This window comes from Bos taurus, chromosome 9, assembly GCF_002263795.3.
Source record: "Bos taurus isolate L1 Dominette 01449 registration number 42190680 breed Hereford chromosome 9, ARS-UCD2.0, whole genome shotgun sequence".
Classification (NCBI taxonomy): domain Eukaryota; kingdom Metazoa; phylum Chordata; class Mammalia; order Artiodactyla; family Bovidae; genus Bos; species Bos taurus.
Window position 1 is genome coordinate 32199436 of NC_037336.1, and position 16871 is coordinate 32216306.

Sequence of the window (16871 nt, forward strand, 5' to 3'; positions counted from 1 at the left end):
ATACTATTACTTCTTACCTCAAACCCTCCAGCAGCTCCCATTTCATCCCGAATAAAAGCCAAACTCTTTATAATAGAATAATGATCTCTAAGGCCCTGCACACCTGGCGACTTGCTGCCTTTTTGACATGCAAACATTGACCTTGCTGGTTCCTATAATTTTCCAGACCTGAAGCGGCCCCGGGGCTTTTTCACTTGCTCCTCTATCTGTAGAGTGCTTTTTTCTGAAGGAACTCCTCACTTCGTTCAGGATTCTGCTCAAATGCCACTTCAGTGAAGCCTACCTGTTCACATGGCAAAAACATTCTTCCTCTTACTTAATTTTTCCATAGCATTTTTATCCTCTAACACAGCGTAACATTTACTCATTTCGTTTACTGTCCACAGGTGCTAACCTCAGGGAAGGGAAATCAAGAGTGGAGAGTAGAGGAGAAAGACCGTGAGTATCATTTGTTACCTCCAGACCAGCTGTTGGGCGGGTGGGGAGTGGGGGGGCGTCTGTGGCTTGTACTACAGCTGGCACAACAGCTACCCCAAGGTTGATGGACTTGGGGGACTCTGCTGACATCTTCCCAGACCTCATTTTTTGTAGAGGCCAGACTGATGAATGAGATGGAAATTAACAGGGATCGCCACTCTGCTTCCTTTAGGTCTTCAGGGTTGTTGCTGCTGCTGCTGCTAGGTCGCTTCAGTCGTGTCTGACTCTGTGCGACCCCATAGATGGCAGCCCACCAGGCTCCCCCGTCCCTGGGATTCTCCAGGCAAGAACACGAGTGGGTTGCCATTTCCTTCTAGTTTCTGCTGTTGCCTCAGGATGGTTGTAATTTGCAGTCTGGCTTAGAGGGAAAGTAGAGGTGCAGTGCCAGAGACTCGCACTTACCCTTCCCCACTTCTAAAAAAAATATTTTTTATTTTTGGCCGTGCTGAGTCTTTGTTGCCGCGTGCAGGCTTTTCTCTAGTTGCAGTGAACCGGGGCTACTCTCTCGATGCGGTGGCTTCTCTTGTTGCAGAGCACTGGCTCTAGGCACCCGGGCTTAAGTAGCTGTGGTTTATGGGCTCTGGCGGAGAAGGCAGTGGCACCCCACTCCAGTACTCTTGCCTGGAAAATCCCATGGACGGAGGAGCCTAGTAGGCTGCAGTCCATGGGGTCGCTAAGAGTCGGACACGACTGAGCGACTTCACTTTCACTTTTCACCTTCATGCATTGGAGAAGGCAATGGCAACCCACTCCCGTATTCTTGCCTGGAGAATCCCAGGGACAGCAGAGCCTGGTGGGCTGCCGTCTATGGGGTCGCACAGAGTCGGACACGACTGAAGCGACTTAGCAGCAGCAGCAGCAGCAGCAGCAGCAGAAGCATGGGCTCTGGAGGCTCAGTAGTTGTGGCACACAGGCTTAGTTGCTCTGTGGCACATGAGATCTTCCCCTATCAGGGATCAAACCTGTGGCCCCTGCATTGCAAGAGGGATTCTTCACCACTAGACCTCCGGGGAAGCCCTCTTCCCCACTTTTTATTCACAGGCCAAGGAACCAACATGGATATGTGGATATTCTGGCAACTTCCAAGTATTATCTATTTCAATTATTCCAGGGCCAAAAGGGAAACGGCAAACCTTGATGCTGAGTGGAGAGTGTAAAGGTCAGCAGGCTGCTCTCCTCCCCTTTTTTGTGTGTCCTTGAGACGGATGATTATCCCGAGGGGAGCGCTAAGGTTGATGTTAGCACATGGAGGGACCGCCTTCCAGGTGTGGCCCAGATGGCAGTGTGTTTGCACATGATGCTGAAACAGGATGTAGTCAACGCTGCCAGGAGTTCTGGGCTTTCCCCACATGGCACATAGCTCTCTCCAAGTCTCTTGGCTCGGAGGAGAAGTAGCCTTTTGTGTCTGGTCAACAGTAACTGAGAAGCACTGGGAAAGGAAGAGAGAGAGAGATGGGGGAGTATAGACAAATGGCCATCCTTCCCTCAGATGTCTTAAGTGTCTCAGTCAACAAATATTTATTGAGCATCAACTATGTGCCAGGAACTCTTCTAGGAACTGAGGGTACATCAGTAAGTAAAACAAACACAAACCCCTGCCTTCATGCAGCTTACATTCCAATGAGGGTAGACCCTATCATTAACCCTGTTTATAGATGGGCATGATCAGAGGGACTGTGTTAATTTTTCAGGGTCACACAGCCAACAAATGGCTTCTGGAGGAGTAACTGTTGGATTTCAAAATCTGTGTCCCATCAACTGTATCATGACTGCTCCCAAAAGAAATGTGACTGTGTCAGGGCAAGGCCAAAGTCATAAGGGTCTAGTTCATTTCCCATTTAGTCATCACGTGCTTTCAGAAAAAAGAGTGTGGGCAGCCCTCTTCTCGGAGAAGGCAGTGGCACCCCACTCCAGTACTCTTGCCTGGAAAATCCCATGGACGGAGGAGCCTGGCGGGCTGCAGTCCACGGGGTCACTGGGAGTCGGACAGGACTAAGCGACTTCACTTTCACTTTTCACTTTCATGCACTGGAGAAGGAAATGGCAACCTACTCCAGTGTTCTTGCCTGGAGAATCCCAGGGACGGGGGAGCCTGATGGGCTGCTATCTGTGGGGTCGCACAGAGTTGGACAAAACCAAAGTGACTTAGCAGCAGCAGCAGCCCTCTTCTAAATGGGCGGTGATCCAGGGCTGCAGTGCTGGGCTGAGGGCAGGTCCCTTTCCTCAACCGGCAGACCTGGGCAGCTGCTCCATGTCCAAGGCAGGGGACTCCTCCACGCCTCAACCCCGGTTCAGCACCTAAGTCAGTGCAGGAACACTGCAGGCAGCTGCACAGCCAGGGGGCCATCACTTGCTGGGCTCTGGGCCGCGTAGAACGCACCGAGAACGCTGCCATGAAGGACAGTTAGGTGCAGCCTGGCCACGGGTCCCTTTTCGTTTTCCATCAAATCCAGTCGCCCAACCCTAGATAACCTTCCACAAGGGGTTACTGTTTGTCTGTTTCCTGTGCTTATTTGCTTTGAACAAAGGTGACAAGCGCTGTGTGTTAGTGACTTCAGCCGTGTCTGACTCTTTGCTACCTGTAGCCTGCCGGGCTCCTCTGTCCTTGGAATTCTCCAGGCAAGAATACTGGAGTGGGTTGCCATTTCCTTCTCCAGGGGATCTTCCTGCATTGCATGCAGGTTGTTTACCATCTTTACCACCAGGGAAGCCCTAGTTCCCTGACAAGGCCTGATGATGATGATGATTTAGTTGCTAACTTGTGTCCAACTCTTGCGATCCCATGGACTGTAGCCCACCAGGCTCCTCTGTCCATGGGCTTCTCCAGGCAAGAATACTGGAGTGGATTGCCATTCCCTTCTCCAGGGGATCTTTCTGACCCAGGGATCGAACCCAGGTCTCCTGCATTTCAGGCAGATTCTTTAGCTCCCACTTCTTTAGCTTCCCTCTTAGCTCTCACTGAGCGAAGAGGGAAGCCCCTGACAAGGGCCAGTCCCCTGGAAAGTTGGTTCTCTCTCCTGCTCACACCACTAGGGGGCATGAAGGATCTCTGACGGAGGAACTAAAAAGGCTGGAATCCTAAATTCAACTGCAGAAGCCAGATACCTGCCTGCATTTCACTCTCATGATGAAAACGTTTCTTCCAAAATCAGCCTTCTCGGGCACTTCCAGCCGACACACAGCCCAGCTGAAAGGTGGGCCAGAGTGGACGGGGGCGCTTCAGGGGGCACCCCATTCAATCATATGGAACAGGCTCCATCTTCTGAAAATGTGAACCTGAAGAGGTGCAGCAGGCCTTTGAAACCCTCTGAGCCGTGAGGTCAGAGCTCATGTTATAGAAGTACATACTCTGAAAGAATATACGTTTGGTAATATGCTTCCTTTGGGAGATGGGGACAGGCAGGCAGATTCTAATCCAAGAGGTTCTCAGATTTTTGTTAATCAGAAGCTTTAAAAAAAAAATGCCTAGAATCTCCCAAGCAATCATCTGCATTATTTTTTTGTTGTTGTTGAGGTATAATTAACATATAGCATACTGGTAAGTTTAAGGTGTATAGCATGTTGCCTTGATACATTTATGTAGTGTGTGATTACCACCATTACGCTGGCCACATAATTATCATTTTATTTTTGTGGTGAGAACAATTAAAATCTAATCTCTTAGCAACTGTCAAGTATATAAAACTATATTTTTATTGGAGTATCAATTTACAGTGTTGTGTTAGTTTCAAGTGTGCAGCGAAGTGAAACATACATCTGCTTTTTTTTTTAGATTCTTTTCCCATATAGGTCATTACAGAGTACTGAGTAGAGTTCCCTGCACTATATAGTAGGTCGTTATTAGTTATCTATTTTATATACAATAGTACGTATATGTCAATTCCAGTCTCCCAATTTCTCCCTCCCTCAACTTATCCCCTGTAACCATAAGTTTGTTTACTACATCTGTAACTCTGTTCTATAGATAAGTTCCTTCATACCCTGTTTTTAGATCTCTCATATAAGTGATATCATATGATATTTGTCTTTCTTTGTCTTACTTCACTCAGTATGGCATTGTGTAGATCATACTATAATATTATTGATTGTAGTCACCATGCTGTGCCTTCTCCAGAACTTATTCATCTTCTATCTGTAAGTCTGTAGCCTTTCTCCAATCTCTCCCCATTTCCTGCACTCCCCAGCCCCTGGTAACCATCTTTCTACTCTTTGTTTTTATGAGTTCAGCTTTTTTAGATTCCACATGTAAGTGATATCATTACAATGTTCGTCTTTCTCGTTCTGGCTTATTTCACTTAGCATAAGGCCCTTGAGTTTCATCCATGTTAATCAAAAACAGCAGGATGTCTTTTCTCTTGGATGAATAATATTCCATTGTATATGTGTACATCTTCTTTATTCTTCCATTGATAAATGTTAGTTACTTCCATATCTTAGTCACTGTGAATAGTGCTGTTTTGAACATGGTGGTACAGGTCCTATTTTTATTTCCCTTGAATATATACCCAGAAATGGAATTGCTGGGTCATACAGTAGTTCCATTTTTAGTGTTTTGAGGAACCTCCTCTGTTTTCCATTGTTACAGCACCAATTTACATTCCCACCAATGGTGCACAGCAGTTGGTTCCTTTTTCTCCCAATCCCTATTAACACTTGTTAATCTCTTGTTTTAATTTATGATAACCATTCGAATAGATGTGAAGTGATCTCTCATTGTGGTTTTGATTTGCACTTTCCTAATGAGTAGTGATGTTGAGCACCTGTTCATGTACCTACTGGCCATCTGTGTGTCTTCTTTGGAGAAATGTTTGGTCAGCTTCTCGATTTTTAAATCAGATTGTTTGTTTTTTTCTACTGAGTTGTATGAATTCTTTATATATTTTGGATATTAATCCCTTATCAGGAATATGATTTACAAATATTTTTACCCATTTGGTAGGTGGCCTTTTCATTTTGTTGATGGTTTCTTTTGCTGTGTGGAAGCTCTTTAGTTTGATGTGGTCCTGCTTGCTTATTTTTGCTTTTGTTGCTATAGCTTTTGGTGTCAAATCCAAAAATAATCATTGCAGAGGCCTAAGTCAAGAAGCTTGCTCAGTCACTCAGTCATGTCCAACTCTTTGTGACCCCACAGACTAGCCCATCAGTCTCTTCTGTCCATGGAATTCTGCAAGCAAAAATACTGGAATGGGTTGCCATTTCCTCCTCCAGGGGATCTTCCCCACCCAGGGATCGAACTTGCATCTCTTGCATCTCCTGCATTAGTAGGGATATCCTTTACCACTGAGCCACCTGGGAAGCCCAAGCCCAATCTTTTCTTGTAGGAGTTTTACGTTGGTATGGGTTTAGCACTCAGGGTATTAGGAGTGCTTGCAGACCAGTTGGGGGGTCCTCTGGTAAGGTAGCTCATGAGCAGGCTTCCTACTAGAGTCTAGAACATAGTAGGAACCGTGCCTCTTTAACGCCCTCTGATATTCTTATCTGTCTCTTTCCCAGTCTTCCCTCCTCCACCCCCGATCATGGCACTCTTGCTTCAGGACTCAGGGTGCTGCTCTGGAGAGATTGTTTCTTTAGCAGCGTCCAGCACAGCTGGGATAGCCAGGTGCTCGCTCATCACTCTCCTGGTCCCCCTGTGGAGGGATTCCTGGCCTCTTCCATCTCCAAGCTGGGCTACCTTGGAAGCAAGGAGTGATTTTTTTAAAAAAAATAATCATCTCCATTCATGACACCAAGGGGATCAAGATGTTCTTCACATCTTTATAGTACGTTTATCCAGCATTCATTTCCCTTATGAGGAAAATGTATAAGCAGTCTTTAAGCATTTTAAGGAAAAGGCTTGAAATAATTGTAACAAACATTTATAAAGTGTTTTTATTTATAAAGTACTTAATTTACTCTTCATAGAAAGCCCCCTGAGGTAGGTATCATTATTAGTCCATTTTATAGACAGAGGAACTAAAGGCCAGAGAATTTCAGTGACTTGCCCAAAGTCACACAGAGGAAAGTGGAAAAGCTGAAATCTGAACCCAGATGGTCTGGCTCTGGAAGCAGTCTTTAGCCATACACTCAATGCCTCTCCCCACAAATGTCACCACAACCTCATAGTCAGGGACTGAATTGCATCCCCTCAAATTTTATATGTCGAAGTCCTAACCCCGAGTACCTCGGAATGTGACTGTATTTGGAAAAAGGGCCTTATAAGAGGTGATTATGCTCAGACGAGTCCATTAGGGTGGGCCCTAATCCAGTCTGACAGGTGTCCTCCTAAGAAGGGGGCAATCTGACACCAATGCGGAGGTCACAGGTCACAGAGCCCTTAGAAGAAACCAATCCTACCAGCACTTTGATCTCAAATTTCTGGTCTCCAGAATTTCAAGAAAATGCATTTCTGTGGTTTCAGCCACCCAGTCGGTGGCACTTCTTTACAGCAGCCCTGGCAAAATAATACCCTCATAGACCCATGAGTGAGAAGACGCTCAGGGGCTTCCCTGGTGGCTCAGTGGTAAAGAATTGGCCTGCCAATGCAGGAGACATGAATTCGACCCCTGATCCAGGAAGATCCCACACTCCACAGAGCAAGCGAGCCCGTGCACCACAACTATTGAGCCTGTGCTCTGGGGCCCGGGAGCCACAACCACTGAAGCCCACGTGCCCTGGAGCTCATGCTTCCAACTAGAGCAGCCACCACATGGAGAAGCTCACACACTGAGACAAGGAGTAGTCCCCGCTCACCACAGCTAGAGAAAAGCCCGTGAGCAGCAACAAAGACCCATCCCAGCCAAAAATAAGTAAATAAAATCATATTTTTTTTAAAAAAGAAGTGAGAGAAGGGGGAGGCAAAATAGAAATCTTCTAAGTGAATTCCCCTCCTCCTTTAAAAAAAATATGCATTTTATTAGATAAGAAAAGCTTTAATTGGATCATGTTTTAAAGTAATTAATTTTATTAAGTTAATAAATGGGCATTCTCATAATGGGAGTAAAATAAAGCAGCCACAGCCTCCATTCATAATTAGGTAGTGTCATAGACAGGAAAGGGCAGCGTAATTAAGGCCAAAGCATGCTTGCTAATTGGCTGTCATCCCCTCCAGTGAGCCTACCGAGGGGAGCCATAAACAATTAGAGAGCATGGATTTATTGATGGACGATGAGGTAAGCGGGGCGTTAAGTGCACAGCATTTCCTTAGAGGGCGACAGTACTTCATTAATAATGAATTCCGTCTTTCCTCATGTCTTCTGAGTTTCCCACTAATACTGGAATTATTGGTGTGAAACATGAGGCCTTCCAGCAATTATAGGCAATTGAGAGATTCTTAGAAAGTGTAATAGTACATTCCAGGGGAAAACTAATTTCCAGCATACTTACTTTTTCTCTAATGAATTTCAACCCACATGTATTTAGTACTGACTACCTGTGAGCTGGTGCCAGCGGCTCTGGTGGTTTCACTGTGTCCAGGATTCTGGAAAATGTATAGCCTGAGGCTCTTCGAAGGTCTGTTTTCTGAGAAATAAATTAGGGAGCATCCTAGTCATAGGTCCAAATTGTTTTAAGACCGAAAAACTCTGTTTGTAGATGCGAAAAATTTTCAAACTTTGACCAAGTTGTCACATTTCCCATTGCTACTTCATGTAAGTAAGTGAAAGTCGCTCAGTAGTGTCTGACTCTTTGCGACCCCATGGACTACACAGTCCATGGAATTCTCCAGGCCAGAATACTGGAGCGGGTAGCCTTTCCCTTCTCCAGGGGATCTTCCCAGCCCATGGATTGAACGCAGGTCTCCCACACTGCAGGCAGATTCTTTGCCAGCTGAGCCATTCATACTTTATAGAGCCATATTTTTCTTGTTTTGAAAAGTTTAAAATCAAGTAGTTTAATGAAATGTTTCATTTTTATGTTAAGTATTGTCTCATTTCTCTATGTACCTGAGAGTCTAGAGTCTCCTTTTACTGACTTTTTCTTTCTAGCCTTGAACATTGAAAGGCATCAATATTTTCTGTAGATGAATGGAGGGGTGACCTGATGGACATTTCTGGGAAACTCATCTGGATCAGGGAAATATTCAAGCCAAAAAATTTTTTTTTCTCAAGGGCACTAAAATTTCAAAGTTCAACTGAAGTGCCTGCATGAAAAACTACTGGATTCAGGGAGAAGGAAGAATTTTATAATTCTTAGAAACAATACAATACAGTGGTTGATGTTCAGTCTAACTTTGAAAAAAAAATGGGAAAAGAGGAAAGTGTGGGGAAAGCGGGCAAAAACGGAGGAGACATGGAAATAGACAAATAGACAGTTTAAAAGAAGTGATGTAGGGACAAAAGCAGACAAAGTTGTGCCCGGGCCCGAGACACAGGCAGAAATACACATACTAGGGTTAATACATAGAGTCATGGGCTTCCCTGGTGACTCAGACATAAAGAATCTGCCTACAGTGCTGGAGACCTAGGTTCAGTCCCTGGGTCAGGAAGAGCCCCTGGAGAAGGAAATGGCTACCCACTCCAGTATTGTTGCCTGAAGAATCCCATGGATAGAGGAGCCTGGCGGGCTACAGTCCCTGGGATTGCAAAGAGTCAGAAACTGAGCGACTAACACGACTACTACTTACTACACAGAATCCCACTGGAGTCATACGCAACTTTCATGACAACTCCTCCTTCATCTTGAGATTCTATTACTTTAAGAGTGTGTCACATTTTTCACACTAAAATGGAAGAAAAAAATTTTTTAAAGAATTTAAAACATAAACTAGAAATAAAGCTTGTTCCACAAGCCAAAATAGAATAATACCGAAGGCCAAATCTGACTGGGCTGAAATTTCTCTCTCCTACAATTTGTGGCCCCTGTGAGCCTGTGCATGTGCACACACACATATACACACACATACACACATGCCACAAACCTGATGATTTTGGATATTGAAAGCATCTCCTACTGTGCCAAGGGTACAACTCAAGACGAGTCACTCAGAGAGAGGAGGTGTGCAGTCGTAGTGATTAACATCAGTCCAAACCATGGCCAGCAGCGGGCTGGGCTGACCAGCTGCACACTGTGGTTGGTTTGACTGTAGAATTAGTCAAAGGCTGTTGGTAAACAGACTCAAAGATGTCTTCATTCTTGACTTTCCTTCTCTCGTTTTAGGAGCTGGCTGCGGGTGCCCCCTCCCTGGCCAAGCCTGTCCCCTGTCTTTCGTCTCATCATTGCTCTTTGTTTTACTCCTTCACTGTTCAAAAGACCCAGGCTACATGGCCTGAACAGAATGAGGACAGCTGAAAGAAACATCTGAGCAGAAAGAAAAGAATTTTCAAGTTTCTTGTCCAGCACTGGGACTTCCCGGTTAGCCTCCATGCTTAGAATCAATCCAGTTATTCCCAGGTAGCAATGCTGGTCATTCTCCTAACGTTCAGAACCATCTCTCTATTCCTTTTATATTCTTTGGTCTTTTGCATCTCTTGTCTCTCCAGATGGCTTCTTAACTATATAATTTTCTCCAACTCTACTCTGATGATAGTTCAAATTAACAGGAAACTACTGAACCCTGATATATTTTAGAGTGTGTTTGTCCCTGGCACTATCCCAAAGGCAGCGATAAATAAAAATTCTCCTGGGAAAATATAGTAATATTACAACTGGTGGTGAGGGTGAATTTGTAAACACACTTTTATTTTCAAATCTGTGCCCTGAAGGCATTCCCAGAGCCAAAGAGTTTGGTGAACTCAAGAAAAACAGAGGAGCTCGGAAATATAGATGTTCTGCCACCTGCTCAAAGAATACAATTTCACAGCTTCAGTTTTGCAGTGGCGGGTACCAGAGGACTAAAAATGAAAATGGGTTATGGATTTTTCTATCTTTTCATTCAGCATCTTTTTTTCAAATGCTCTTCCCCTTTCAAGAACCATCAACATGCCTTTCTTTTAAATTAACACCATAAGGAACTGAAGTCTCATTTCCTGGAAACGCAGGACTGGACTGCAGCCATCCCTCAAATGAGCCCCCATGGAGAAGACTTGGAGACGTGAGCTTGGGCTTCCGGTGGATGTGTATTAAACACCTTGGACTGAAAGCTGAGGTCATGGATTACTTTCTCATTGCTGTCAAAGGTCAGCTCAACTTATACTTCCTGTCATTGTTGTCTTAGATCATGCATGACTCAGTCCTTCTCAGCCCATTTCCATGCAGAGATTTCTAAGTCAGTCGTAAAGAAATACTGTCAATAACTCTACATTCAAGAAGAGATGCTAATGGGAAAAGGTGAGGGAACTGCTGTGGATTGGCAATGTGTGTGTGTATGTGCGCGCGCGCGTGCGCACAGCGCGCTAACTCGTGTCCGACTCTTTTTGACCCCATGGACTGTAGCCCACCAGGCTCCTCTGTCTGTGAATTTTCCCAGGCAAGGATACTGGAGTGGGTTGCCATGTCCTACTCCAGGGGATTCTTGACCCAGGGATTGAACCTGCATCTCCTGTGTCTCCTGCATTGGCAGGCAAATTCTTTACCATTGCACCATCCGGGAAGCCCGTGGATTGGCAGTAATACAGATCAAATAAAATAGGGCAGCAAATCAGGAAATGGGGTAGCAGCAGTCACTTGAGAGGAAGTTAAGCAGACTGGCCGACCGCACAGCTGCAACATTTTCTGTTTTCCCTGGAAATTTCATTTGCATAACGGAGGCAGCAGGTGTTGTGGTGGGAGGACGTGAACTTTGCTACCAGCCTTGCTGAAGACAACAAAGTGACAACAGAAGGAGGGGGAATGTCAAGAGGAAGTGAGTGGAGGTGGTGATGTGGAGATATCATTCAGTACCTGTGTGAGGTACTGGAAGCCACAGACTCCAGTCCCAGCTCACACGGGGCTCCTCCAGCCTAAACCCCTCTGTCCACGTGCCTCTCACAGCATGGTTCACTGCACCTAGCAGTGGGCAACTTCCCTGCCTGGCTCTGCTGCTGTTTAATTCTTACTCTGAGAGGGTCCCTTTACCTTTCAACTTACATAATCTCTTCTCTCTAAGTAGACTAAAAACACCTGTTGGAAGATAATTATCATCTGTAATATCCTACACTCAGAGAGTCCATCACAGCATCAGGAATATAAGGGTAGGAATACAGGTAGGCATCCTGCCTCTATCACTGGGCTGTGCTAAGTCACTTCAGTCATGCCCAACTCTTTGTAACCCCATGGACTGTAGCCAAGGTAAGGAGCAATGGCTGCACTTTGCTGGAGCAGTCGTGAAGAGATACCTCAAGTCCAAGGTAAGAGAAACCCAAGTAAGACGGTAGGTGTTGCAAGAGGGCATCAGAGGGCAGACACACTGAAACCATACTCACAGAAAACTAGTCAATCTAATCACACTAGGACCACAGCCTTGTCTAACTCAATGAAACTAAGCCATGCCCATGGGGCAACCCAAGACGGGCGGGTCATGGTGGAGAGATCTGACAGAATGTGGTGCACTGGAGAAGGGAATGGCAAACCACTTGAGTATACTTGCCTTGAGAACCCCATGAACAGTATGAAAAGGCAAAATGATAGGATACTGAAAGAGGAACTCCCCAGGTCAGTAGGTGCCCGATATGCTACTGGAGATCAGTGAAGACATAACTCCAGAAAGAATAAAGGGATGGAGCCAAAGCAAAAACAATACCAAGCTGTGGATGTGACTGGTGATAGAAGCAAGGTCCAATGCTGTAAAGAGCAATATTGCATAGGAACCTGAAATGTCAGGTCCATGAATCAAGGCAAATTGGAAGTGGTCAAACAAGAGATGACAAGAGTGAATGTTGACATTCTAGGAATCAGTGAACTGAAATGGACTGGAATGGGTGAATTTAACTCAGATGACCATTATATCTACTACTGCGGGCAGGAATCTCTCAGAAGAAACGGAGTAAGCATCATGGTCAACAAAAGAGTCTGAAATGCAGTACTTGGATGCAATCTCAAAAATGACAGAATGATCTCTGTTCGTTTCCAAGGCAAACCATTCAAATATCACAGTAATCCAAGTCTATGCCCCAACCAGTAACACTGAAGAAGCTGAAGTTGAACAGTTCTATGAAGACCTACAAGACCTTTCAGAACTAACACCCAAAAAAGATGTCCTTTTCATTATAGGGGCTGCTGCTGCTGCTAAGTCACTTTAGTCGTGTCTGACTCTGTGCGACCCCATAGACAGCAGCCCACCAGGCTCCCCCTGGAATGCAAAAGATGCAAAAGTAGGAAGTCAAGAAACACCTGGAGTGATAGGCAAATTTGGCCTTGGAATACAGAATGAAGCAGGGCAAAGACTAATAGAGTTTTGCCAAGAAAACGCACTAGTCATAACAAACACCCTCTTCCAACAACACAAGAGAAGACTCTATACATGGACATCATCAGATGGGCAACACCAAAATCAGATTGATTATATTCTTTGCAGCCAAAGATGGAGAAGCTCTATACAGTCAACAAAAACAAGACCAGGAGCTGACTGTGGCTCAGACCATGAACTCCTTATTGCCAAATTCAGACTTAAATTGAAGAAAGTAGGGAAAACCATTAGACCATTCAGGTATGACCTAAATCAAATCCTTTATGATTATACAGTGGAAGTGAGAAATAGATTTAAGGGCCTAGATCTGATAGATAGAGTGCCTGATGAGCTATGGAATGAGGTTCGTGACATTGTACAGGAGACAGGGATCAAGACCATCCCCATGGAAAAGAAATGCAGAAAAGCAAAATGGCTGTCTGGGGAGGCCTTACAAATAGCTGTGAAAACAAGAGAAGCAAAAAGCAAAGGAGAAAAGGAAAGATATAAACATCTGAATGCAGAGTTCCAAAGAATAGCAAGAAGAGATAAGAAAGCCTTCTTCAGCGATCAATGCAAAGAAATAGAGGAAAACAACAGAATGGGAAAGACTAGGGATCTCTTCAAGAAAATCAGAGATACCAAAGGAACATTTCATGCAAAGATGGGCTCGATAAAGGACAGAAATGGTATGGACCTAACAGAAGCAGAAGATATTAAGAAGAGATGGCAAGAATACACAGAAGAACTGTACAAAAAAGATCTTCATGACCCAGATAATCACAATGGTGTGATCACTGACCTAGAGCCAGACATCCTGGAATGTGAAGTCAAGTGGGCCTTAGAAAGCATCACTACGAACAAAGCTAGTGGAGGTGATGGAATTCCAGCTGAGCTATTCCAAATCCTGAAAGATGATGCTGTGAAAGTGCTGCACTCAATATGCCAGCAAATTTGGAAAACTCAGCAGTGGCCACAGGACTGGAAAAGGTCAGCTTTCATTCCAATCCCAAAGAAAGGCAATGCCAAAGAATGCTCAAACTACTGCACAATTGCACTCATCTCACACGCTAGTAAAGTAATGCTCAAAATCCTCCAAACCAGGCTTCAGCAATATGTGAACCGTGAACTTCCTGATGTTCAAGCTGGTTTTAGAAAAGGCAGAGGAACCAGAGATCAAATTGCCAACATTCGCTGGATCATGGAAAAGGCAAGAAAGTTCCAGAAAAACATCTATTTCTGCTTTATTGACTATGCTAAAGCCTTTGACTGTGTGGATCACAATAAACTGTGGAAAATTCTGAAAGAGATGGGAATACCAGACCACCTGATCTGCCTCTTGAGAAATTTGTATGCAGGTCAGGAAGCAACAGTTAGAACTGGACATGGAACAACAGACTGGTTCCAAATAGGAAAAGGAGTACGTCAAGGCTGGATATTGTCACCCTGTTTATTTAACTTATATGCAGAGTACATCATGAGAAACGCTGGACTGGAAGAAACACAAGCTGGAATCAAGATTGCCGGGAGAAATATCAATCACCTCAGATATGCAGATGACACCACCCTTATGGCAGAAAGTGAAGAGGAACTCAAAAGCCTCTTGATGAAGGTGAAAGTGGAGAGTGTAAAAGTTGGCTTAAAGCTCAACATTCAGAAAATGAAGATCATGGCATCTGGTCCCACCACTTCATGGGAAATAGATGGGAAAACAGTGGAAACAGTGTCAGACTTTATTTTTCTGGGCTCCCAAATCACTGCAGATGGTGACTGCAGCCATGAAATTAAAAGACGCTTACTCCTTGGAAGGAAAGTTATGACCAACCTAGATAGCATATTGAAAAGTAGAGACATTACTTTGCCAGCAAAGGTTCATCTAGTCAAGGCTATGGTTTTTCCTGTGGTCATGTATGGATGTGAGAGTTGGACTGTGAAAAAGGCTGAGCACTGAAGAATTGATGCTTTTGAACTGTGGTGTTGGAGAAGACTCTTGAGAGTCCCTTGGACTACAAGGAGATCCAACCAGTCCGTTCTGAAGGAGATCAGCCCTGGGATTTCTTTGGAAGGAATGATGCTAAAGCTGAAACTCCAGTACTTTGGTCACCTCACACGAAGAGTTGACTCATTGGAAAAGACTCTGATGCTGGAGGGATTGTGAGCAGGAGGAGAAGGGGACGACAGAGGATGAGATGGCTGGATGGCATCACTGACTCGACGGACGTGAGTCTGAGTGAACTCCGGGAGTTGGTGATGGACAGGGGGGCCTGGCGTGCTGTGATTCATGGGGTCGCAAAGAGTCGGACATGACTGAGCGACTGATCTGATCTGATCTGGACTTTAGCCCGCCAGGCTCCTCTATCCATGGGATTCTCCAGGCAAGAATTCTGGAGTGGGCTGCCATTTCCTCCTCCAGGGGATCTTTCCAACCCAGGGCTTGAACATGCATCTCCTGCATTTCTTGCACTGGCAGGTGGGTTCTTTACCACTAATGCCACCTGGGCAAGTTTCTTAACCCTTCTCAGCTTCAGTTCAGGAATAGTTCCTAACTTTCAAAACTATTGTAAGAAACAGAGATTCATGGATTGCAGAGTGATTAGTATACAAAGGCAGTCACTGCCCTGCAGAACTCAGGGTGTGCCGCACCATACCCTGGCCTGTTGCTAGCTTTGATGGGGACAAGGAAAGAGTAAAGAGAGCCGGGGAGCTGACAGGCCCCTGGTGAGAGCATCAGTACACTCACACTAGCTACTCGATTTACCTTTCTTGTCCTTATCACATCCTCACAGCATTTCCCCCAACTTCAAATGAAATGATGACCCAAAGAGATGACAAAATAATGTCAATAATTGTGAGGAGGCTGAAATTTTTACCCTGCTTGTTGGCTAACAAGTTTGCCGGTCACAGCTTCAGGGATCCAGGTGGGAGACACAGAGCCCTTTTTCAGAGACAGAGGACATTGTTACAGCACAGCAGGCAGCGTTGAGCTTCACGTTCTCATGGCTTCCTCTGGAGCCCCAAGACCCATGGGAGTGATGCTGATGTGGGCACAGGTGGCTGCTGTGCGCACAGATCTATGTCAAAGCTGAGGAACTGTGAGCTTAGAAAACCTCCAATCTTTCTAATAGTCGGAGAAGGCAATGGCACCCCACTCCAGTACTCTTGCCTGGAAAATCTCATGGTCGGAGGAGCCTGGTAGGCTGCAGTCCATGGGGTCGCTAAGGCTCAGACACGACTGAGAGACTTCATTTTCACTTTTCACTTGCATGCATTGGAGACGGAAATGGCAACCCACTCCAGTGTTCTTGCCTGGAGAATCCCAGGGACGGGGGAGCCTGGTGGGCTGCCATCTATGGGGTCGCACAGAGTCGGACATGATTGAAGCGACTTAGCAGCAGCAAACCTACCCAACCTTTGTTCTGGAGACAGATAATGCCTTTATTATCCTCACCAGAAAACGGATCTGACCTCAGCCCCCAAAAGAGACTCTATCTCTATCCTCCAGGACTTTTTTTGTATACAACATTCTTGAAAAGCCAGTCTGGGACAAGAATTGTCACACAACGTGTAAAAGCAACAAGGAGAATTACCCTCCATCTCCCACCAAATAAGACACAGCCAGAACTCAAGACAGTGTGACTAGATGGGATGTCCTTAAAAATTCATTTATTTAAGCAAAGAGATAGATTACTTCACGTGGAATCTTAAGTAACGTAGCTCTCAATTGCCTGAGAACCTAGGGAGAGACGATTACTGCGCCCTTCAGTGTGGAGGCCTCTGCCTGCACCTGGTCACAGCACCTCCGCTGTGGGACTCAGCGCCTCCTGAGCCCATCTCCACCAAAAGGCCAACATCGATGTTTTGTTTCCTGCATTTCCAATTAGCCTGGAAAGGGGACTTTAGCCCACTGCAAAAAAATGCATTAGGGATTTTTCCCCCTAGTTAATGAAAAGGAAAGAAAGTCTTTTCTGACTTTCTTTGGACTTTATGAGATTAAAAATTGTTTTGGAAACAGAATTCCTTCAGAGGCTACGTGTGGAGATTATGGAGTCCTAAGATTTATCCGGATAAGTCTTCTTATTAACATGTCTTTGTGAGGTCAGAATGGGCTTCCCATGGA

At 45.2% G+C, this 16871-nt stretch overlaps 1 protein-coding gene across 5 annotated transcripts in view; it reads left to right on the forward strand.

Annotated features, from left to right (window-relative positions):
- The window catches only part of MCM9 (minichromosome maintenance 9 homologous recombination repair factor), a 126610-nt gene that overhangs the window by 99457 nt on the left and 10282 nt on the right, over nt 1-16871 (forward strand). For 3 of the 5 annotated variants that reach the window (XR_009495990.1, XR_009495991.1, XR_009495992.1), the window contains exon 13: nt 387-10568. Coding sequence is in view for 1 of the 5 variants with exons in the window: in XM_059890139.1 (XP_059746122.1) it covers nt 387-393 (7 nt within the window). In the remaining 4 variants the exon portion in view is untranslated. The remainder of the gene's footprint in view (nt 1-386; nt 10569-16871) is intronic. The other 2 variants (XR_009495989.1, XM_059890139.1) reach the window with 2 other exon arrangements.